Below are 24,913 nucleotides of genomic sequence, written 5' to 3'. Positions count from 1 at the left end.
CCAGCTTCGTGCGGTATTAAATAATGCGGATTTGTTCTACTTTTCGCTTTTTGGCTCCGGTTCTTTTACGAATTCAGTGGGTATGAGGTATTTTTCATCTAGATCCGAGTAGGTACGGGATTTTTTCATGAAAATGCGTTGCATGAAATATTTTTTGATAAAACAAAGATACTTTATAGAAAACCTGAATGATGAATGGGGAAGCTTTTAACGGTTTACATTTTAGTACTGTATCATACAAAGCGTGTATAAAATGGCGAGTTGAGCATCATAAACTAGAGGGCAGGGACACAAACCATTGAGTGAACTAAACGAGTCTCGCAGGAGCTGTTTAGAGGCGATAATAACGTGTAATGAATGTAAACGGTGGTACCCCTTTACCAACGCCGGCGGAACGGAAAACTGTTATCGGGCAGCCACACGCGCGGGGGCGCTGCCGATCGAAATAAGGGCTTCATAAATCTAGACGGGCCACATATTCGTGATGTCATTTACAATCATTGTTATGTGCTGTTACTATGTAATTGGGGAATTTTATTTTAGAGAAACAAAAGTGTTGTTCTGATGTGGTATGTTTACCTCTGGCAGCAGAGATTGAAGAGTAATTTTAATGAGTACCTATTTGGACACTCGTCACTCATTGGAGAAATCGTTCTTTTTGTGTCGTGTTTTGCAATCTAAAAGGATGTAAATACACTTCTAGGTAGTTCCAAACTATCACCAAACACTCATCTAAATAACCAGCTACAAACACATCAGCTACGTCAGAGTAGAGATTCGGCTAGCTTCATGACGGACGCGACGTCACATAATCGAGCCAGACCTACCGTGCACAGATAACGCGATTGTGTGTAATAAACGGAATGCAATCGGAATCCTATTAGACATATGGCCCGACCGATACTGATACATGACGTTAATAGGTTTCACGTTTGATTGTGTTAACATGTGCCGTCGATACGGACAACTTGATTGGTTGCGAATTGTCTCGTGAAATAGGAATTTTCGATTACGATTAGGATTGAGATGGGATATAGCTATATTTATGGGTTATGTTCAATGATTAATTCACATAGATTAGGTAAGCAGATGCCTATAAGAATTGGAACTTTCCAGAAATGTCTTGTAGTATTTTTTTACCTATCACTAATTAGAACACAGTTTATATGCTGCCAGTTATGAGAACACAGTCCTAATGGAAATAGAAAATTCCATTGATTACTTTTTGCATAAGAGGACCCTCAACATAATCTCGTCTAAAGCAGTCTTTATTAACCGTCTTATTTTTATTCTCTAGGTGTGATATCAGCGGGGGTGAGCGTGCCTGTGCAAATACCATCGCAAGGGCCAGACCTCGCGTCAAACTACTGGGGACGGCTTCAGTGATCTCAGCTATTCGGGTTCCCGCATCGGCTTCTGTCGATGCCTGAGAACCCGACCAACATACCTGAGTCCCCATCTAGCGGCGAAATCGCGCACAACTACGCCGACGCGCACTTGTCTATGAACGCAGCTATCAACATGACGGCCGGACATGATGCCAACGTTTTGGCGGCAGATTTGCAAGAACAAAACAATTCAGTATCGTAAGTGTTTACAAGAGACTGTTAATGTACACCGTTCGTTTCACAAACCGATTTATTTTCATGTAGTGAGATTTCTTTTCAAATGGTGCAAGTTGTTTTCTTCTTTGTACAATAGTTTCGGATTACACCTTAATATTAAGAGGCAACTGATGATGTTCAAACTTAGTCGTAAGCCGTAAGACCGTACACGATGACATTGTGCTGTGCACTGCCGAACGAATTCTATTATTTAATTTATTATTTGCTTAAACATAACACTATGTATAAATAAATACGAAATATTAAACTAGGCATGTTTCATTGCGTACGGTCAATAAATAGTAAGCTAGTAAAACAATAGCGTGCAATTGTAAATATAGAACAGCGCCATCTATTGTCGAGTAGAGAAAGTTTCTATAATGGCAGCCGAGATGTGCTCGGCAGGAAATAAAATGTAAATTGTTTGTGCCAACGTTTGTAATAATCGAGTGTTATGCGCCCTTTGCGTGCACAACCCTTTCTATTTCTTTGATGTATGCAATAGGGGTGCGAAATGTATGCCATAGAGAAAAAACGTGGCAATGAGCTTCGTTATAGCGTTTGTTTCACACCCCTGCCTTCACCAACTTGTCATACAAACTAATCATGTTTGTTACTATTGTGATGATTCTTGTATAATATTGTTACTAAATAGATGTTGTACGTAATGTGTCAACTCAACTTCATTAGCAAACCTTGAAACGAATTAATTTATTATTTATTGGTAAAATTTAAGGTCAATATTGCTGTGATTAAAATATAGATTTATAAGATTCCTTTGCCACCAAAATTTTGGACGAATTGTTAAAATTAACAGCACTGAAATTACTTACTGTACAAACCGGTATACAGAAAATGAATAGGTCTACATAGCATTGTATTATTCTCACATTTTTTTCACATTGGTGCTGGTTAACAGCACAAACTATCATTTAATTACTACTTGATAAATATGTACATTTATAATATATATTTTCATTAAAAAATGCAATATGGACGTGGTAGAGGCGTTACGGTAACGTTGTATGTAATGTAATTTAGTTTGATTAAGTGTAAAATAAATTATTACTTGATATAAGTGCATATAGATTGAGGAGATTACAGTGAAATTTATTAATAAATATTGCATTAACCATTAGCATTTTTTTCTTTGACTCCCTAACGTCGTTTAGGATGACGAATGTGATACTTGAGTGTGTCTAATATCGCAACAATAGGCTAATAAAGACGCATACAATATTATTAATAACCGTTGCGCAAATGGCGGGAGATGCAACCTTATTTCATGCGCGAAAGTTGCCAGTGTTGCCACCCTAAAAATAGTGTGAGGGAAATTATTCCGTTAAGTATATTTGGGCGGTATATATTAATTTTGTGTCGGTTAACTTTGTATAGCTGCACCCCACGCATTGGATGGGGGACCGTGACAATAGGATGGGATTAAACGTGTTGTATTTGAGGTATTATAGTGATCTAAACGTTGAGGGATCGTAATACAGTGCGCTGCGAAATTATTTTTAATTGTAGATATGTTGACAAACATTTTTAAATAATGTTTACGGAGTCCCCTTTATGGCTGAGAAAATACATTACCCTTAATTCTATATCTATAGTTTCTGTAAAAAATTTGCTTTTACTTTAAATTCCCATTCATCATAATCTAAATTTTTGTTCCAGAGTTAAGCAGCAGGAACATTGGTATTTTTCTTACATTATAGTTTTACATACAAGCTTGCCTCAGCATTACTACTATTTTAATACACAACTTTCTCAATTACCTAAAGAATAATACAATACACATTTCACTTACTATTCTTAGCACAGCATACGCCAATCCGATAAAATCATCCCCTGCATGCAATACAATGGTTTTCCATCAAAAACACGCTGACAACGCCCTCTGCCGGCGCAACTGGAAATTATCAACGCTTATAATTGGTTTACATTTCGTTTGTCTGTCTGTCCGTCCCCTATCTATTATATTGATGGTGAATGCGTTTGATTTGAATGGCTAATCATGTGGGCACTGGCGGTATTCTGTCATCTGGGCTTTTGGAATCATCAATTCAATTATTATTAGTTATTTTGCTGTTTTAATTAATAGTGACAGATTTATATGACATGTACATATGTAGTTTGTGTAAGCTGTTTTTTTTATATAATAGTATTATTTTATCTCTCGCTACAGTCATGAAATATAGGGCAAGATACACTATTTTCCAACTTTAGAAGGTTTGTTATATGAATGAAACGAGACAAATAAAAAATTAAACAAAAATGTATTAGCGTTAAATGGGAATGTTTACACTTCTTGTCCACACTTACACATAAAATCACAAGATATACAGTCTTACAATATGTCTGGTTATCATGATATGTTTTAAATATAAGCTTATGTTTGCTACAGTAATAAATTATGGAATTGGAAGAAGAAATTTTAGCTTATAATCATATTAATAAGAAGGCGATTAACTGTTCAATTTGATACAATATTAAGCCCTTTTGATCGTCGAATTATTTTTTTTAACATACTTAGATTAAACTAGAGTACAGAGTATAAATTGAAGAGTATTTTTTTTCATATCTAAATATCATAATTTTGGTTTTTATGCCTTTAAATTTTAAATAGAAAAATGGACTTTCAAGCGAGCATTGCAAGGCATTCTTATAAAAAGGTACATATATTAGCATATTTTGGTGTATTCACTAATGACTATATTCTTAGAAAGTAGTTTTCATTTTCACATACCCAGTCTTAAAAAATATTCTTTAACCACAATTTGCAAAATTCAGTCTCTTTTATGTCACATACAAATCAGTATTTTTTTATAGACTGGTTACATCTAAATGATAAACGCTTAAAAATACGCAAAAATGGTCGAACAGCATAATCTAGACATATAAAATGTAATAACAATGTAGTTAGTTGATTAAACATTTAATTAATATCTTTGGAAATATGGCCAGTAAGTAGTATTAGAAGATTAGTGTCAAAACCCTTCTTGACAGTCAGGTAATAGAAACTACAAGTCTTTATAATCTGTGCGAAGCGGTTTTGTTCAAGAGATCTTTTCTTTTGCAATTTACGTAAGTTCAAAAACTATTTTTATGAGCAAAAAGAACAGTTAAATAAGACTAGTCATGTCGGCCTATTTAACGGTAGGTAATACGTAACCCTAACTCATTCTAGATACTAAGGCGACCTGCCAAATCATCTCGGCGACTTCAGATCAGAAACTGTATCGGATAAAACGAACAATTCAAAGTAGCGAGACTAAATGGCTATGTCGCTAGACTGAATCGTTAGGTCGCCAGAAGGAATCAGAAGATCACCAGACAGAATCGTTAGGTCGCCAGACTGAATCGTCAGGTCACCAGACTGAATCGTCAGGTCACCAGACGAAATCGTAAGGTCACCAGACAGAATCGTCAGGTGGCCAGACAGAATCGTTAGGTTGCAAGACAGAATTGTTAAGTCGCAAGACAGAGTCGTCATGTCGCTAGACTGAGTCCTCGGGTCGCCAGACCAGTATTTATGTCGCCCATTTTGATATTACCTTTGTTTATTCAATTTTATTGTCATACGAGTACCTAAGCTAGTAGAGCAGTTCTTTCGTTCTGCAATCTTCTAGCAGGTGTTGTGGGCGTTGCTCGTTCGCTGAAATATACAGAAATAACAAATTATTATTATTTATTATTAAATAAATATTTATAACTTTACTAGCTTTCACCCGCGGTTACACCCACGTCCCGAGATAAGCGGTTCCCGTAACCGAATGATAACTGAAACCTTATGTCCTTTTCCTAGGTTTTAGCTACTCCCCTCTAATTATCAGCTTAATCGGTACAGCCATTCACGTCTGATGGCGTGACAACGGGATATAAGGATGCATTCTTAGGTTATCTACACACTCAAAAGTTTCTTACCGTCTCATGAAGTATTCAACGGCCCCATACATAGTAGGTTCCATGCTAGGCCGGACAATCCTAGGAGGTGGGGGGAAAGGAGGTCTGCCTCTGTTATACCAGTGTTGAAAAGTGAACCCCAGTGTTGCCAGTATCACCCATATTAGCGTTACCGTGAAATCTGCAAAAGAAAAAAGGTTGGGTTAAATTTTGTCTTTGGATAGATTTAAGCTCAAGTTCACAGACAATATAAACGTCAGTTTTATTCGAACAATTGTGCACTATGATTTTTTAAGTTAAAATTTTAAACAAGTTTTTTTTTACAAAAACGTTCTGTTTTGTTGTTAATAAACTTGGGGCTAAAAGTACAATTAAATATTTGATTCTCTTTCGTGTATTCATAGGTTGAGAATTGGATTTTAAGGGAATTAGGTAAACATCAAATCTGTGCCATGACTATAATGTACACTAAACACATATAATGACCTACTAATATCAGAAGAGGAAATAACAAGATTTATCCTGAAATATTTTTAACAGTTGTAGCTTGAAACTTATGTAATTTTAGTACCAGCATCAAATGTTATTTTTATAGTTTATCCTTTTGAAGAGGAACAGTGATATAAAAAGTAATTTACTTGTACAAATTTACTATTACTTTTCCACTGAAAACCATGGGGTTTTATCCGCGCCTTCACAAGTAGGTTGGTTTGGGAAGTTGGTTGTAATCTATACCTATCTCCAGGATATATCCCTATTTCTTAGACAGAATTGCACCTTAATTAGTTTTTCCTAGAAAGCGAAATTAAAAACGAGTAAAAGAAGTAAGAATTACGTTATCATACATATATCAATATGACGGCCACTCTCAATGTGACTGTTTTATTATGAAAACGCTAAATGATCATAAATAAGTAATTCACCTATTTATCGTTTACGTGCTAATCTGTTATTGCGAAACAGTTAACTGACCTAGGATTATTAAGTAGTAACTATTAAGGTAATCTGTGGTTATGCGTTAGCGCATGATTTAATACCCATGTAGGTATTCTAACGTAGAATAGTCCACTGAATTACTTGTGTCTCTGTTTGTCATATTTTACTGTCGATGCAAGTAAGTGTGGTAAAGTTGGAAATTACTAGGGAAAACCAATGGTTTACCACATGCGTACTGGTGCCACTTGTAGTAACAAGTTACTTTGTGGTGTAGTATAAAATGAGTGGTATGTAATAGCTATTAGGTACTTTTACTTTATTATTATAAGTATTAGTAGGTATAGTCGTTAATTTGAATCTTGAGGTACCTTTAAAGTATTTTTTGAAATATAAATGGTAAAAAATTACATAAAATTGTGAAGTCCGTTCACTAACTGCATTTTTTAAAACTAAATCATACATTGACAACTTCGAAGTGTCAAACTGTTTAGCGAGTTCGAGTCATTATCGGTTGGTATATAAAATTCTTAAAAAATAACCAAAACTAACCTCTCCATTCAAAAGGCGACGGTGCAGCCAAAATGGCCTTATTGAAATTTGGCACAACAGCTCTCCTGAACACATTGATCAGTATAAACTTCATATGTGATCCCAAGTAGTAGTCGATCGATAGCACGGCTGCGTACGCGCCGAGGATGGCACAGCATAGAATATTAGCTGCGTAGCTTACTGAGACCACGGCTAATGCTGTTAGCATGACCACTAGTACGAATATGCTCCAGAAATTGAAGTCCATTTCTAGGTAGATTTGGTGTCCTAAAATAGAATTTTTGCATTTAGAACATCAATCGAAACCAACGTAGGTAAACAGTCTTGGGACCTTTTTTGTTTTTGGAAAAAAATCTGGCAAGTAATTTGCAATGGACAGTTTTGGTGAATGCTGGAATGGCTTTTACTAGTTTCTGTTTTACCTTTTGTATGCCAAAGTATAATTAGTATAGTAAGTATAAGACAATTAAGTGGAAAATAATCAATTAACCCTTCTTTGCATGATGAGGGAAATTTCAATTCATTTCTAAAAGCTAAAAAAGGCAAATACTTACTATGGTAGTAAAGTTAAGTACTTATTTTTTTATGTATTTAGCCTTTAAGACTTACCTGGTAATCTATAGTAGAATATCGCGGCTAACAAAAAGCCCAAGTTCAAAGAAGGCAGAAGTACTGCAAGCACAGGTATGCCGTACAGCCACCAGAACAACCACCATATTGCTCCGAAGAACACTCCAGATAAGGCCGCTGCTCCCAGCAGAGCTAGAACAACATTGTTTGCTTTACTTAGGACTTTGAGACCACATTGTAAAAAGTTTTTTATAGTACCTATCCTTTTTGGTTGTTACAAGTTGTGCTAAAATTGTGGCATTGGTCTTAACCAAAAAGGATATTTGAAGAAAGGCAAAAAGAAAATACGCATGCCAGCGACTGAAGTTTATTGACGTTTGGTCTATGAGCCTAATGTCAAAAACAACTGTCCGTAAGCAAAACGAATCGTTAGGTAATAAGAACTGGGCATAACACTTTACAAAAAACGTTTCTTATTATAGTTATCGGCACGAATCTTGAGCTCTGACCTTCACCTGCGCAGAAGTAATTTATTGGGTCCCTTGTGTGGTATGAAGTGAGGCGTGGGGGCGGGCTAAAGCGGTGATTGGCCCGCAGCGCATCGCGTCATAGTCGTCACTCGGGATTGGTTCTTTGCTAATAAATCACTTCTGCGCAGATGTAGGTCAGAGCTCAAGATTCGTGTCGATAACTATAATAGGAATTGGGCATAAGAGAACATATTAAATCATCTTTATACTTTGAGAAAGCACTTGAAAGTCTTTTCAAGTGACACCAGCATAAAGGTTACTTACCAGGCTTATCGATAGCGGCTATCAAAGCTATCAGTATGTAAGTTATAATGACACCACTGAAGAATCCAGCTAGGAACATTTCAGTCTTAAAGAATCGATGTCCAAAGAAACACACGAACAAACCAACAAATAACAGTGTTGCACACATTATTTGTGATAGCCAGTCATCTGAAAAAATATCCTAGAGTAAAATTTGTTCCCATGTCTATATTCAGGAAAAGGGATAATGAGAAGTGACCTATAGGGAGTAATTTTTTTCTATTTAAATAGGGGTTCAGCCTGTTATAATAATAGAAATTATATAGATGCAGAAATAGATACTTTGTAAATATCAAATGGCATGCCAGAAGACCATGGAATGGTATGACAGTTAGGTACCTACAAGATAAACATGTTTTTTCGCAACGAATCGATTACGTTTGAATAAATGGTATCTATACTTCTGGAAATATTCTCAGAAACGTATAACTCACCAATCATATCGCATCCGTCTTCAATAACATCAGCGCATCCGTAACTATGGTTCGGCACGTAGACGGAGTACCGTGTCTCATTCTTAAGGACCCGCGTAGCCACCACAGCGTAAACTGCGCCCGTGCCGGGATATGTGCTCAACATACGCCGAGTTTCCGGCCAAGAGCTCGTCGGGAGCTTTGAGAAGAAGAATTTATAATGATTATATACTTTTATGAGAGTCCACCTATAGACCAAAGACGTTGTGCCACGCGCTCCCCAAAGAGATTTCAGCAAACCTTAGCAGGGCCCACCAGGGCCAAGGAATGCTGGGGCTGCTGGATTGTTGGAAAGAGTTACCACGGCCCTGGTACATAAAAGGCCTACGAACGAACATGATAGGTTTCAGTCAGTAAGAGTCTGACACTGCCGACACCCTCACGCTGCTAACCCACAGCGGGGTCATTTGATGATTTCTCATAAAAAAAGTCTAACTATATAAAAAGATGTGTATGAGAATAGAATGGATAAAGAGTTACGAGCACAACATAGGCCGAGTTTTTCGACAGGAACTCATCTGGTTGCACGAAAACCAAGTAACTATTTAAAACTATTCTTGAGAAATCTGTTAAAGTATAGGTATAAACTTACCAGTTTCCCATACTTCCGAATATTCTTGAGAGTCATCATTTTCCTGATGCCATCAAAATAAGTGTCAGCATAGAAATTCAAGTCAGGCAAGTACATCATATAAAACTCCATACTATTTATTAGAGGAACGATACAATCTTCATCCATGGCTGGTGGTGCTGCGTCGATGAAGATGTAGTCAGGGTATGTGAATGTTCGAATGAACGGGGATATCGGAACTGGAAACTCCATATTACAACCTCCTGGTATCGGATCTGGAAATTGGGTGAGAAATTATATTGTGTTTCGGTTATTAGGATTAAACAGGTTCTAGTTAAGATTTACTTTCTTTTTTTAAGATCTAAGAGTCGCAAGTTGAAAAGTTAGTCCAGGTTACATATAGGAAAAACTATTGTTTGTCATAAACGATAGATATTATTAATGGTACACTCTTAGGAAACAAATTAAATATTTTACAAGACTGTAGAGTTTTATGATTGTTTGAAAGTAATAAATTCATTTGTAACAAGTTGTTAGGGTGCAGCAACTTTAAATAAACATTTGATGACTCATTTCAGTTAATTGACGATGACCTCAATTGTTTTAAAAACAATGTTGGTTGTGTGTGAAAACAAATGTTTATTTTATATCTTCCTTTAGCTACTTATGCGCCTCTTTAAGTATGTGTAATATGAGGAGTTATTATATTCTTGTATGTCTCTACCAGACCTCGGGACTATAGAGTCCCGGATTTTTGGGAGGCGAACGTGGGGCCGAAGCCAACACGCTGAAGCCCTTTTGAGACAACTTTAATGAAATGGTGACACAAAACCGACGATTATCCCTGTATACACTATAGAAATGTACCCAAGGACAATCCCCGGTTCTGTGCTAAACTATTGCTAACTATGGATGAAAACTACTTGGGCTTTTGTGATGGGATGCTAGTGGACTAGGAATGGGGAAACTACGGGAACTATGGCACCTGCCGATAACAATGTAATAAATACACGTAAAAATGGCAGGTGGAGACTCGCCAACTCACTTACTGGGCCCCCGGGAATCAGTCGCTAAATCGCAACAAGGGGGCAACAGGTACATGAGCGGCTGAAGGGTGAGGATACCTCGGCGGACTTTAAACGCAGATCACGCGCTCCCTGTGGGTCCAGCATCACCGGCCCACTCGCCACTTACCACGAGGCACCTACCCTCCGAGTGGGCTGTTAACCCTGCTCTAGCGACTCCACTCTGACCGGCCGATGAAGGCAAGCCAAGAGGCGGGAGACCTATCCCCCGTCATGCTTCACTCCGGCAGGCCGGAGATGGGGGACAGTATACTCTCCCTGGAGCACTCGGATATATAGCCCCGCGGGGTCGCTACTCCCCGTCATCCGCCTCAGATGCCCTGCGGGGCTTTATTATATTTATTAATATTTAAACTAAATTAAATAAGAATACAACTCATTGTAGGAAGTCAATAACTGGAAAGCTTGTTTTTTTTCTTCTGTTATTCTGTCTATCACTTGTTTCCTCACAAAATGTTGGGATAACCATTCTAACAGACAATAATTTTATACATATTACTAAACAAAAAAGCATCATACCGAATTCCTCATATCCATGAACTGAAATAAACACTCGGGCAGTCAAATTCTTATTAGGATTAACTACATGAAATGTTTTCACAGATTTGACGAAGCTGACCAATCCCAGATTCGTTCCAAAAACTCCCTGTTCACCGCTCGTGTCATTTGTGTACAAAGAAATATTTAACAAATGGCTGTGAGCCTGGAAGACGATGAAGTTCAAACTTTTGTTAATGTCGCTAAAGTTAACTTGTACGTGCGACTCTCCGTTTAGTGTTACGAAGGCTCCATATAGTTCCTTGTTGTCATATGTAAGTGTAGCATTCAATGGTATTGTTATGTTTGCATCTGAAACAATGAAAACAATGATAGGTACTAATATTCAGACAGTATGTAGGTAAATTTTGTCACACCAATATCATAAATACAAAAGTTTGTGTGTGTGTAACACACAAAGGGCTGAATTTATATGAAACTTTGCAGTATATATCTTTCAGAACCTACGACCATGTAGAAGTAAGAATTAACTGTTTGCTAAAAGTGCCAGAAGAATCAAAATGAAAAAAAATGCAAAACAATACCTTACTATGTATCTTTTAAGTAGGTGGGTAGGTACTTTTAGAATTACTAACCTTCATATTTTTTCCTTGTGAAGGTTACGGCTTATAATCGGTATTTTACAAGTTTACATGTAGAAGATTATATCAATAAAAAGTATTTACCTTGTGTAGCAACGGAAGCCGAAAAGTAAATCAGGAAAAATGCAACGAAATTAAACTTATGATCTAAATTAGACCACATTATCACTTATCTAGCTTTATAACGTATTTACAAAAATATTATCGATGATTTAGATTACAATAACTCGAAAAAGTTTTTGAAATACAAATAATTATGTGGAACAGCTGATCATCTTGTCACTGTCACGTTCTGTTCAATCAACGTATTAACACGAATTGGTAATGGTTAAGATGTTTATAAGGACAATGAACCGCTATGATAATATATGACACAATAATATAAATTCACATTTTGTCCTATGCTATCACAATCGAAATTCCGGCGAGGAAAAACAAAAACAACTTCGCAAATCCAATGACGGTCAGTTGACAATGACAGAAAACAACAGCAGGAAACGAACGACGAATGAAGTTTTGAACGATAATACGACTGACCTATATTTGCCGACTGAACTTAAATAGAAGTGGCACAGATAAATAATATGACTTCTTCAGCACCGCGTTTTTTGAAATAAGTAGAAATGAAATCACTTATCTTCTAAAGCCTTTGCTTACAATGGCTAAAAAAGATTATTTTGTAATTTCAAACCAAATACATAAATATAACAGTAAAAATAGTTTTTAAATAAAGTAAACTATGAGAGATTTCTACAAAACATACAATAAAGTTTTTACACCCAATCAAAAACATATCACTGTCCTGGGAAAGAGGTAAAGTAGATTACTATTAGAATAATAATATTAAAAGTATTTTATTATTTTAGGATGCAGACATACCCATAAAATAAATAATTTAAGACAGTTAAAATATCATATACGTATTTCTTTTACGGCTATTTGTATCCTTTAATTCTACATCAATGATTACTCACAAAGTTTATTAAAATTGTATATTTTGTGAAAACTAACACATAGTACGTTCGCGAAAAAGTGTAACAAAACTTACGATCTTAGTTTGAAAAAGTCGTAAACGCCCGTAAGGTGGTTTCGTTCTCGATATCGATTCCTTCGCAGGCCGCTAGAGCGCACTCACGTCAAAATTCTCAAATATGGCGGCGCGATCAATGAAGTTGTAATGTGTAGTGAGTGAAGTCTAGTGTAAAAATTGAAATGATTGATTTTGGTGTTGTTTTTGTGTGTGGCTGTTAACATTAATGGGCCATGGGAAGAGGCCAAGAGTTATTAAACGCCGCCCGCGAAGGCGACAAGCGGACAGTGGAAAAAATACTCGGTCAAATAACTAATATAAGTGGACCATTTACAAGGTGGGTCCTGATTCATGTTTTATTGTTTAACTAGTAGATTAATACTGTTTTACGTAATATAGACGTACTAGGCTGTAACAGGGCTCATGCCTGCGTGTAAGTAGGTTCAAAAATGGTTTGCAAATTGTTATCTTTGTATCAACAATGGTGTATTGTTATCATGTAGTTTTTTTATAATGTTTACGTGCTTATCGTCATTCCATAACATGCCATGATTTTTTACTCGCTATTTATAATCATTATGGCATGTTTAATGTCCATTGAGGCACTGTTGCAGGTCATCAGTCATTTGTAACTCAGATATTACTTTTTAATTGCCCAAGTAAATGGTAAAGAGATACCACTATGCACAGTTTTTTAATCTTAATATTTATTGCATCTCAATAAGGTTGATAATTGCATGTCAGTCATATGTGATAGCATGGGTTGGAATTTTGAAAGAATTATCTTTGATAACAATGTTTAATCTCTTAAGATATCATGATATTTTATGGTATTACTAAGAAACTAAATACTATGTCCTTACTATGTAAAAATATTGAATTTTAACAGTGAGTAATAAACTATTTTTACATATTTTGTCATACTAAAAATGAATGAACAAACTACTGATAAGGGTTTTCAGATAACTGGCTACTAATCTATCTAATACAATCAATTAAATGATATGTTCTTGAAAACAAAAAAAAACAATACACTTACCCAAATGTACCTATATAAAATTAAGGCATCAATATCAATAATATTTTTTTTTTTCTAAAAAGCTAAAACTGGGGAATTTAATCATGTTTTACAAATAGGTAATATAATATGCATAGGTTTGTTTTGATTTATAAAACATTGAGTATACCGATTTTCCTTGTAGCCTTATGTGAAGCTACAACATCATGAGTATCATTTTATTATTTGAATCTAGAAAATTATCTTGCATAAAATAAAAATATACATTATTGACTGGTATAACATGTTTGGTAACAAGATAGAATGTGTACCAATGATAATTTTAATTGTGTAGAAATAGAATTCAATTTTGTATAATACTCAGTGCTTACTATCACTTGACTGGTTCTATCGATATTCCTTACTTTTCTGGTATAAATTCTCATTGAAGAAAAATATGTATTATTTTTAATAGACAGAAACTTCGCTTCAGAAACGGACTAATAACTCCCTTTATTGGTGTCATTACCGCTGTAAGCATTTAACACTCATAATGTGAACTAAAGTACAATGTAACCTGTTGATTGCTGAGGGAATCTTTACTAATATTAGAAACACATTTTTGTTTTGTTTGTGTGTAAAAGCTCCCAAAAGTACTCAACAGATTTGAATAGCTACATTATTCCTGAGTAACATAGGCTACATTTATCCTGGTATGGGAAAGAAGTTCCCCTGGGAAGCTAGTGAGACTGTAGGAGAAACAGCTATCCCTATTATAAGGTAGTTTCCATGTAAACGTTATGCATTATCTGTAAATGTTTCTGTCTTATCTAAACAAATGAATGTAATTTGAAAAGTAAATCTGAGATACAAGATATGATAAAATATTACATAAGTAATATGCTGTAGAAAGTATATTCAATTAATTCTACTAAACTTTTTAGTTAAATCAATAATTTTCAACATTATTAATAGGACTTCGCTCTTTGGCCGTTCATGTCGGTATAAAACCATTCTATTTATACAACATATCCATGTAAAACTGGTTATTATGAACAGTCATAACATTATCAACAATTTACATAAGGTAGGTATTTAGTTTTATTATTTCTATTTCTTAATTTAATGATTCATGAACATGATGCAAGTTGAAATAATGTTCAATAAGACAAAATTTTGGTTGTTTCTTGGAGTTTTTTTCTCAATATTATTTGAGTTTTAAAATTAGTGCATAGTAGTTCCTTTAACCTGCAGTTCAGGGTCATAGCAGACATTACCAGTTCCACTGTCTGCCATGACTGGTTTGCGAGTTGAGTGTACAAATTATATTATCAGTTACAAGCATACATGTGAGTTTGTTACTGTTTTGAATGCACTTTATATTGTCTAGAAAATATTTCAAACTCATATATAGACACAATGGAGGAGATCTATTTAGAGAAAAGTAAATACAGTTTTAATTTTCAAATTCCTTCCCTATTTGTTGGTACTACGAGCTATAAGTAGTCAGTACAAATAAGCAACCAAGTTTTTCCATTAGTCTCGACTTATAGGAAATTAATAAAGTAACAGGTAAAATCTACCCAGAAGTCACCCAAAATACCAAATGCAAATGCAAACACATGAATGCCAAGTTAAACGATAAAATATTTAGATTGAATGATAAGAGAAAAAGCTACATTTCTAGATAAGAGTCGGTATCTATACTCGCAAAATACCCTAATAATATTAAAAACAGATGTTTACTTTTCGTAATGTGATAGCTCCAGAGCTGATAATGTTTATCGTGCAGGCGCCTATGTACAGACGCTAGCACATCAGACCATTAGATCCTGTAAAATTTCACTAATAGATTTTTAACTGTTTCTCAAAATTTTAATGTTCAATATTGATTGGGAAAATTTTACGGATTGGAGTGGCTCTATGTTTAAACAATAACTGGGTTGTTAATATAATATATATGTTCCCATGTTGACGAGGAAGACGAGTCAAGATTTCAGTATTATTTTATCAACGCAGTTTCTAAGAGGAAGGGGTTTTGATGACAGGTCACTGATCCAAAAGGCGTGACTTGTTTTGCTATTGCTATAGGTACTAGTTAGTAACGAAAATTGAATTTAGGGCAATTATTACGATCGTTAATTCTTAATGTCTTACAGGAACCACATACAGCTGTTCGACTTTAAGTTCCAAAATGATAAATGTGCAAGAATAAATAATCGAAAATCATCTTCGCTCAGTTATCTATTTAAGGAAGTAGGATAAGTCAAACCATTAAAGTGAAGTGTTTGGCGGTTGGCCAGACGCCAATCGATGTTTGAGAAACGTACGTTGAACTTTTGTCTTACTGTCTGCCTATATCTAATGCTGGAGTTAGGGTTTGCACTGTAAACAGAATAAGAAAATTTTGAATTGCAGAAGACTTTAGGGAGACGAAAAATAAGGAGATATTTTTACATCGTCTAAAATAGAGAACGCATTTTTACCCTTTAGAACCCTTAAACTCGAACAATTGTTTTCTTTACTGAAATAAAGACGGTACAACCCTAAACTCAAATTCTTTGTATGCAAAACACTCGAACCGGACACTGCAATTTTGGCAACTTGGCAAGCAATAAAAATGCGCTCGAAACTGCACTTAGAACATGTGCGAATTATCAAACAGATGTATTACGTTCTTGTTTTGCAATTCCTAGTAAGAGCTTCCTATAGTTAGACCAAAATTGACAATCACCGTTGTGCGACCTCGAAACAGCACTCATAGAAAAAAAAACTTCAATTCACTCGATGAATTAAAATTGTATCATTAAATAGTTACCTTCCTTCATTTCAATAGCACATTGAATTAATGTATGATCATGATTATATTGTGTCGATCGAAGCTATGAAATGGAATATTGGTTTGGTAAGGAAAAGTCCATTGTGTACTACTCAGCGTCCCTTACTCGCACAGATCTGGGACAACCCTGTTGAAAGATAGTCGATACGTCTCGACTCGATAAAGCTTGGGAGTTTATTTCTTTTATATCGAACATAATGTTGTCTGTATAGGATTTTGGCAAAAAAATTCTCCTTATATTTCTTCTTAGTTGTAACCACCAGAAAACTTGCTTACACTTGTTGAATTAATCAACCTACATTTCTTACCAATATTAGGTCTTTTTGTTCTAATGACATAACGTTATCTTTATCTCCTATACACCATGATCATCTTCAGACTAAGTATTCATGGATATTTACGTGAGACTCCAAACTGATCTTGGAATTTGAAAAGCGTGTCTCGTGTCCACTCCTAACCTTCGCAGTCAATCTGTTAGAACCAACTAAGGGAATTGGGGTCACAATCTTTAGTACGTAGGCGATGAACTGGCGACCTGTCACTTACTATTATTGTGCCTAGTATTTCAACTCACAAGTTAATATTAATGGTACTTGTTTATAGACTTTTTTTAACTGAATGATTGGCTTGGCCTATGGATTCAGGGTACATTACTTGACTACATAACTGAATAAATCGAGGATTTTTAAGACAAGTGGAGGATTAATCAACATGACATCTTATTTATGATTGAATCTTTTACTTTCACTTACAGTTTGAGAAATATTCTTCAAGTTGGGAAAACCTGGGGATCAGACCTAGCAATAGCAGCCAAGAGTGCAGTTTTACAGTCGGAAAACCCTGAGGAACCTAATGGGTTTGTAAAAAATACAAAATAGTGTCGAAAGCTTTGACAAATATGGACATAAATGAATGTCCAAAGCTGTATATGGAGTTATTTGTGGCATACTCCAAGCTTCGTGAAAATTAAGAACACAAGAAAACGCTTTTAATCATTCAACATTCATCATCTGCCGATTCCGAAATATTTGGCTTTTGATGCTACTAATATCTTACCAAGAAATTTTTGAGCTCGCAATTAATATAAACGCCTTCTGCTGCTGCTGCTTACAATTTATATGTTTTAAATGTGCTAACAAACAATTTTCGTTTATTCCACTAGGTAATTAGTTGTTTCTTTGGACAGACTCAAGTCCTATAAGATATTAAATGAAATAAAGAAAAAGATTTTTCAGTAGGCGTAAACGACAATCGTTAGGATGACGAACTTGTGCGTGCAACTGGCAATTTAGATACCTGCCTAGCCTCAATTTGAATTACGCATCAATAGAGATTCAAGGCACCTTTTAATCAGATAATGGACTTATCACTTCGACCTAATTTCTTTAGTTACCATAAATCTTCGTAGGTTATAAATTGCAGCGAATGCCTTTTGAAGCTCGTAACGTAACATTAGCCATTATCCTCATTATTGCCAAACAATTTTCAACCTTAAACGCTGTGCATAAAGTCTTATTTTTTGTAAACAAATTAGCAGGAAACTTGTTCAGTTTTATATTGTTTAAGATGGTTATTATCGTTAGAAGTGGGATTTGGAATCAGCTGTTTGAATAGCCAAGTATGTCATAAAAATCTCGATCGTTTTCTTAAGGGATAATGTTTTCAGTCCATGCTAGCTAAAATTATAATGTAAAGTTTACGAAACTTTTTATATTGTGTTATAATAGATTCGTCAGTAATGTTACTTCATACATCTTTGAGACATTTCCCATCGAGTTCGTACAATGCTCGTTACGCTGTATAATTTTTCACGTGATCTGAATTTGTTTAATATGCTTTTAATGACTCAAACCTGGAAAGGCCCATTACTTTATTTTCTGAAATAGATATTGCGTACGCACAAGCTACAATGTGTAATGAATATTATTTCAAAGCATGTTCAGTGTTTATTCCCCTAAGTAAGGTTTTCTCCTGTCGGTTTTAAAATAAACTTGTATTGTCTTATCGAAGTCACGTATCTAAGCTCATGGCCCAAGCATCATGTATTAAATATGACCACGTTTACAGTTTTTAAGTAAATTTTAACATTTAAATGGGAACTTCGTCCAACGACACGACCAAGACGTGATGTATTTTTTCACTTGATTTTATATGGACGATTTCATTCTTGTCTGTCTTTAAGGCATCAAAAAGGGTTAAATTGTAGGGTATTTTATGATAAATGGTTTTGTGTGTTACCTCTTTTGTGCAGAATTACTGCAACAGCTAAAATCTTTTGGCTTTGGACTAATGAATATTCATGCTGAATCAACGGATACGGTTTATATCTTCGAGGAAATGTATAAGATCTTTTGTTTCAAGGAAATATTTTGACTGTTATAATTTATTATGTAATTAACGTAAGGTTCTGCGGTGTATTTTTTGAAGGCCTTCGCCGTGTTGTTGTTTTAATGTTCAAAGGTAGCAAGGTTTATAGACCAAAATAAAAAAGTCGTATGTGCCTATAAGTTTTTCTTGAAGTTGCACTTAACGATGCACAATAATACATAAGATTATTGACTTTGGCGGTAATTTGATTTTAAAAAGTAATAGGATAATGAGATTTTACCATGTAATATGTAAGTGGTCATTTAAGTTTATAAAATATAAGCTCTGTACGGTGCAGTACAAGTGCGTGTCACCAAACACGTAGTGCAGTACTAAATACCTTTATTTTTAATTCAACCAATCCGCATGTATCTGGTGCTGGTGGTGGCGGTCATTATTGCGATATCCTCATAAAGCATATTCAAATATTACCTACAGCAGAAATTCGTTAATTTTTCATTCTGTGGTCAGTCAAAACAGCATTTAAATTGCGGATAACTTGTATGAAATTGAAACAGTTTTCACAAAACCGTCAAATAGTTAGCAAGATCCTCCTTTAATTAGAGCGGTGGCTCCAACGGCGAGTAACAGTTTATTCAAAAAAATACCGCAATAAAAAAAGTTCTTAGTGAAGCGACCTGTTCGTTGGTCCTATGATTCATTCACCGGTCGTTGGTTAGTCACTTTTCGGTCGCGGTTTCAACGCTCGCTTAGCTTTCTTGTAAATATTTTTAAATCAATATTGACCATGAGAGCGGAGTGATAAGTTTTTGGTGTCAAACAGTGACTTTAGTGAGCAGTGATGGGTTTGGTGGCGGAAACTATGAAATTTAACCTTTTGCGTCGGTATAGTTCCGACCCAAATGTGTTTATCAGGGGTGTGTTGAAGAGGCTCAAGTTAGTATTATTTAATTTAAGTTTTAATATTATGTTCTGGGCTTTCCCAGAGGTGAGAAGGTGCCTTAATCGAACAGACCAAGTTTTACTTTTCAGATTGAATATTTTTGTGACTGTATTTGAAAGCAGTCTGTCACATATTTTCCTTGTTTCACAATTATTTTTGTATCTTTGGTATATTTTCTATGCTTAAAATGATTAATGAACTCATTTTGTCTGTAGTAATAATTATGGTATAAGTAATATTAGGAGATATTGATATTTATAATTAGGAGATGAACTATTGTTCAGTTAAAAATGCCAATTACTTAAGTTACTTAAACCAAAAGTAGTAATATTCCTCTAAAAACTACGTCCAATGATAATGAATTACACTCTGGAGAATCCAGTGATGCAAACATTATTTTAAATAAACGTATTTATAACGCATTTCACCAATGCGGTTAAAGCTACATGTTAAAATACCTAATGGTTCTGGCTCCCTACTTCATGCGAGGAAAATCGGAATCCAATATGGATTCTACACAGGGAGCAAATATGGTTCGTCCGGGTAATAATATAGCCCATTGACCTGGTATGATAATTGCACAAAACCTATTATGGTTCTGGTCTATTGTCGAACATAGTAGGTGTCATTGTTTTTTACGGTTGGTTACGTCTCATGATACATACCATTTAAATCGACCAGGTCGCTCAAGAAGCACTCAAAAATTATGATATTTTTAAGCTGCAATTGTATGCAATGCTAAATCAGGCTTAAAAGGTACTAATCTGCTATTGGTTCCTGATGATGAATTAAGAAAAAAAGGTCCTGAACATGATCAGGATGCCTTTACGACTGGAGGAAGGTCAAATAGTTTAGAGGAGCTTGTGATGGACGAAATGAATAAAAAAAAATATTACTTGCTGATAATTTTAACAAAAATCCCAAAAACAAAAAAGAAGTCCACTACGTGGATATAGTTATCGGCACGGATATTGAGCCCTGACCTTCACCTGCGCAGAAGCGATTTATTGGTTTATTGCCTTATTGTGTACAGTGCGCAAAGCGATCCCCACTCTTCCGCCGAAAGCCCAATATCCGTGCCGGTAACTATAACATGCTAAATTATTAAATTGAACATTTAAAGTTACTGAGGACACCGGAACATTCTTAGTTTTCCTTCAAGGTATCTATTAAAATAGTTCCTCTATTGGTAAAGTATTCACATTAAATCATTAGTCGGTATGTTAGTAATTACGGCTTACTGTGTTACTTTATAATTCAATGCTGAATATGCTACATTTTATTCATTACCTGTTTATTGTTTATATGCGTCTGTCATACTTTAAGCGCGTCTTAATTTATTTTGTTTTTTAAAAAGTTATGTAGTGAAGTGTACAGTAATCCTAGTTCTATTTGGTCGCTTAGTGTTGTGTGGAGTAATTAATTATTGTGCATATTTCACATCAGGTCTACCATTTTCCCCATAATTAGTTTGGGATTTATCATTTCTATGTCCTCCGGTCAAAGTCCCAATCCTTTTGTTGTATCCTGTGCTATACAATTTATTGGCAGTTTCATTATAGTGGTTGATGATTAACTTTTAGTAATATCAACCTCGTTTGCAAGACTGGTTGATGATGCTGTTTACCATTCATGTCATTCAATACCTGCAATAGATATGGTCATGCATAGACATTTACAATAATTTACCTATTGAAGCAGGAAGTTATTAGAACAATACGTCCCAGTTTCGCTCCCGTCTAGTACTAGACAAGTCGATTTTATCATTCATTCCCCTCATTTTGCATTTCGTTGGTCCAATTCACATATCTAATCATGTATTATCTTATCATACTTTGTTGTTGTAGCAATTTCACACAAACTCCATTGAAGTTAGTCCACACGCACCTCTTCGTTTCTAAATATGTGTTAAACATGTTATCCTTTCCGCCAAAGAGTGTCTTGTGTACATTTTCGTGACTCACGACGAGGTATTCCACATTTTAAGTTATATTAACAACGAGCGTCATTTCATTATTGTGTTTAACATGGCCGGTACTATTAGTGATAGTGAAAAAACAGTGCAGTGCTGCAATTATAAAAACGGTTTTGATTTAAATATAAGCGATGTTCGCTACAGTTTTCAAAGGAGTTGGGTTAAAACAAAAAAGTTTGGTAGCAGAGTCTTAGGGGCTAATAGGTGAGTGAACTTAGATTTAGAACGTAAAAAGTTTACCTAAAGATGGATTAGTCAAGATTGTGGTTTCTTAGCTGGAAAACTTCTGATATATTTTTTGTTGGTATCATTATTGTTTTTCTCTATTCCAAGTTAAACATAATGGGGCAAAATCTATCAATAATTGTGTTCGGTTTGTGACGTACTTGATTGTGCCACTTAGTATGTTGTTGTTTATATTACCACTTACGATTGTATGATTCATAAAGGCTCTACTCGTATGATCATAACGGAATATATTGAGAACATTTTTTTGATAGGTCGTCAAGTTACAATGCCATTGATTGTCAAGAGAAAGTTGTTTTTTTTTCTCTACAACTATCGTATAAAATCCCGATAAGCACATTCACTTTTGGTTTTGTTTAAGATTAATTTTACTGGCCTAAAATTTTAGAGGCCATAACAAACAAAGAGTTACTTTGTGTAGAAAAAAATAAGTATCAGTGTCATTTGGAGAAAGAGGCTGGCTTATATTGGGCTTCAATTTATCTCTAACTCGATTCTGTAGCCAAAGTAACTGATGATACGGTTCCGAATGGATTCATCAGTAAACAAAAAGATAAGTGTTGTCAGGGAGACAACTCTTCATCTGACTTTAGTATGATATGGATTTCAGGTGACTTATGTTCTTGTAAAGTTCAAGCACCACATGAACCACGGAAATAATAAAATTCTGTGAAAAGCTTAGCAGTCAGAAGCAGCAACTATCAGCTAACTGGATTCTCCGTAGTCAGTAAAAGAACGACGTAAAATAAAACTTGTATTATTATTATGTTTGACTTAGGCCTGAACTGCGGTTGGCTTGTATTACTTGTTTTTCGCAGAAACCAACTATGTAAATGTACAATGCCTATATGGTGTCTATCGGATTTTTAATTCTGCGTACTTGGTAACTTGTTAACATCTTTTGGCTTTACAATGCTTCTTTAACTTACTATTTTAAATTCTATGACATATCTTCGTAAAACCTCAGCTACGCTTACTGAAATGTAAACGCGAAGACGTGTGTGAATGTTCACTCCTGTAAATAATCTACAGTTTGTTTAATGTCATGTCAACTGATTTGATTGGCAGTTGTTTCAGGAAGCAGACTTTTTGTTGTTAGACTTTTCGTGAAAATATTAGCAGTCTTCTTGAAGAATCGTACTATAGTTTTACTATCTATTATCTCTTAATGTTGTGTATTGTAGACATACATGTCCTTATTGAATACTGAGTATTGATGTAGATACCGTGGCAAACTACTTCTTAGAAGAGATAATTAGTGAAAGCATTACTTACGTAAGTGATCCTTAGTCATTTGTTATCAGTTAATTAGTTATCCGTTATTTATAGTGTCGAGTGTCTCTGCAAGTTTGTGTTAATTGGGTATTTCATTGATAGACGTCATCGGTTCTACGTCATTCATACACGTTTTAGATTTTGCACTATTTCTTGAAGCGCTATCCAAGTGAGTTTATCGAAATGTTTTGTTCGTGCTCCCTATTTAAGAGCTTATGGTAAGGGCTGTTCCCGAAATTGATTTTCGACCTTGTACCTACTTACTCCTAGAGTTTTTAGAGTTTCAAGTTATTCCTCATATAAATAAAATGCAGAGAATCTCATCTAACGCGATAATAATATGCTCAACTCAGAATAGCAATTCCGATCCCGCCATTATTAGTGGTCGAATCGATTTGAAAACTGGTTTCAACTGTCCGATGATTCAAGAAGGCTTTGATTCTTGGAAAGGCCCCACACACGAGCCTTTGGCGGCAACTCCTTGACACGTAACTTCCGGTTCTGAGAATATCAATATATTAGTTTGCATATAGGTATATTATCTCCATATTTTGTAGAATGTGAACGTTCAATATGTGGTAATACGGTCTGTTATTGCTTGAACTGTATTTGTAATTTTTTTTCGCATGGAAATGGGTTTTTACGTTGTCCTTGACATCGTTTTTTAATTTGCTTGTTGGGTGCGGGTTTTACATGGTTTAGTTGAATTAAATGCTTAATTAATTACGTTGTTTCAAAAATGGTGGTTCATAGGCTCATTAAAATGATATAGGAAGTCCATATAATGAGAAGGCGAAATCATTTCTTCCATATTTTCTGTCTGGATCAGTCCGTACAAAAAATCGTCATTACGTTACTTACAAGTAATAGCCTCATGTAATGACCAGAGTTTTTCTAGTTCACATGACACAAAAACATAACAAAATGTTTGCACAGCTATTACGCAAAATTGTACCGTTTGGTTTATTCTCATAATTGTTTATTTGGCACTCTAACGGTTGACCCGCAATGTTTTATTAGTACCTACATATTGTGTACCTACATGTGATGTTTTGTTTTTGTCCTCTTATATTAAACTTAATAAAGGTTTCTTTAGTCTGGAGGTCCCATTTTCTTTCTTACATTTTCTAGAGGATACTCAGCAATAGATATTAGACCGCTTATCATTTTCTTCTACGAAATAGTGATACAGTCTATTTATCTACCATATATCTATATTTAGTTATCATAGTAGGTATTTGCTTCTGTTGCTATCCAGTTAACTAGTTCATGCAACCAAAACCACTGCCGGGTTTTTCCCTCACCTAAATCTTAACCCAAAAACGTTAAGCATTCAAAGAAAAGAAACCACAACATTATGGCTGTGATTATGGTCTGTTTGGTAAAATGGCAAATTACATTGTTGACACATCCGACGCTATTCAGAACTAGTGCTACGGTAAAATGGTTCTTTGGTCTTAGTGATTACAGTTGGTTTTTCTTTGTATTCTTGCTTTGAACTGTAGGTGCATCGTTCAACGACCGCACCTGGTATGGTCAAGGACGGAGAAATGAGGTTTTATTGGTCTTGTTCGCAAACCCTCGTATAATCAATGCTCGGTTCAGATAGAAACG

The 24,913-nt window shown here is 35.1% G+C and overlaps 3 protein-coding genes across 4 annotated transcripts in view; 2 read left to right on the top strand and 1 right to left on the bottom strand.

The window, feature by feature from the left end:
* The window catches only part of LOC124635705 (paired box protein Pax-6), a 35,573-nt gene extending 32,902 nt beyond the window's left edge, over positions 1-2,671 (top strand). The window contains exon 8 of the mRNA XM_047171656.1: positions 1,298-2,671. Coding sequence (XP_047027612.1) covers positions 1,298-1,386 — 89 coding nt within the window. The 3' untranslated portion in view covers positions 1,387-2,671. The remainder of the gene's footprint in view (positions 1-1,297) is intronic.
* Positions 2,672-3,864: 1,193 nt separating this feature from the next.
* LOC124635753 (transmembrane 7 superfamily member 3-like) lies at positions 3,865-12,291 on the bottom strand. Of its 2 annotated transcripts, XR_006985053.1 has the most exons (10): positions 11,751-12,291; positions 11,047-11,376; positions 9,464-9,717; positions 8,833-9,010; positions 8,360-8,527; positions 7,605-7,757; positions 6,996-7,262; positions 5,532-5,691; positions 4,808-5,262; positions 3,865-4,753 (listed from the first exon to the last, which is right to left on the bottom strand). XR_006985053.1 is itself a non-coding variant. In XM_047171705.1 (9 exons), exons 1-9 carry the CDS (start codon positions 11,827-11,829, stop codon positions 5,196-5,198), a joined length of 1,656 nt encoding a protein of 551 aa, XP_047027661.1. In that variant the 5' UTR covers positions 11,830-12,291; the 3' UTR covers positions 3,865-5,195. The 2 variants fall into 2 exon arrangements, 1 of the variants encoding a protein (XP_047027661.1); XM_047171705.1 differs by having other exon boundaries at positions 3,865-5,262.
* A 494-nt stretch (positions 12,292-12,785) lies between these two features.
* LOC124635755 overlaps positions 12,786-24,913 on the top strand; it is a 112,225-nt gene continuing 100,097 nt past the window's right edge. The window contains exons 1-2 of the mRNA XM_047171706.1: positions 12,786-13,033; positions 17,287-17,388. Coding sequence (XP_047027662.1) covers positions 12,930-13,033; positions 17,287-17,388 — 206 coding nt within the window. The 5' untranslated portion in view covers positions 12,786-12,929. The remainder of the gene's footprint in view (positions 13,034-17,286; positions 17,389-24,913) is intronic.

Source organism: Helicoverpa zea, chromosome 13 (genome assembly GCF_022581195.2).
Source record: "Helicoverpa zea isolate HzStark_Cry1AcR chromosome 13, ilHelZeax1.1, whole genome shotgun sequence".
Taxonomy (NCBI): Eukaryota; Metazoa; Arthropoda; class Insecta; order Lepidoptera; family Noctuidae; genus Helicoverpa; species Helicoverpa zea.
This window is presented reverse-complemented; position numbering and strand designations above follow the sequence as displayed.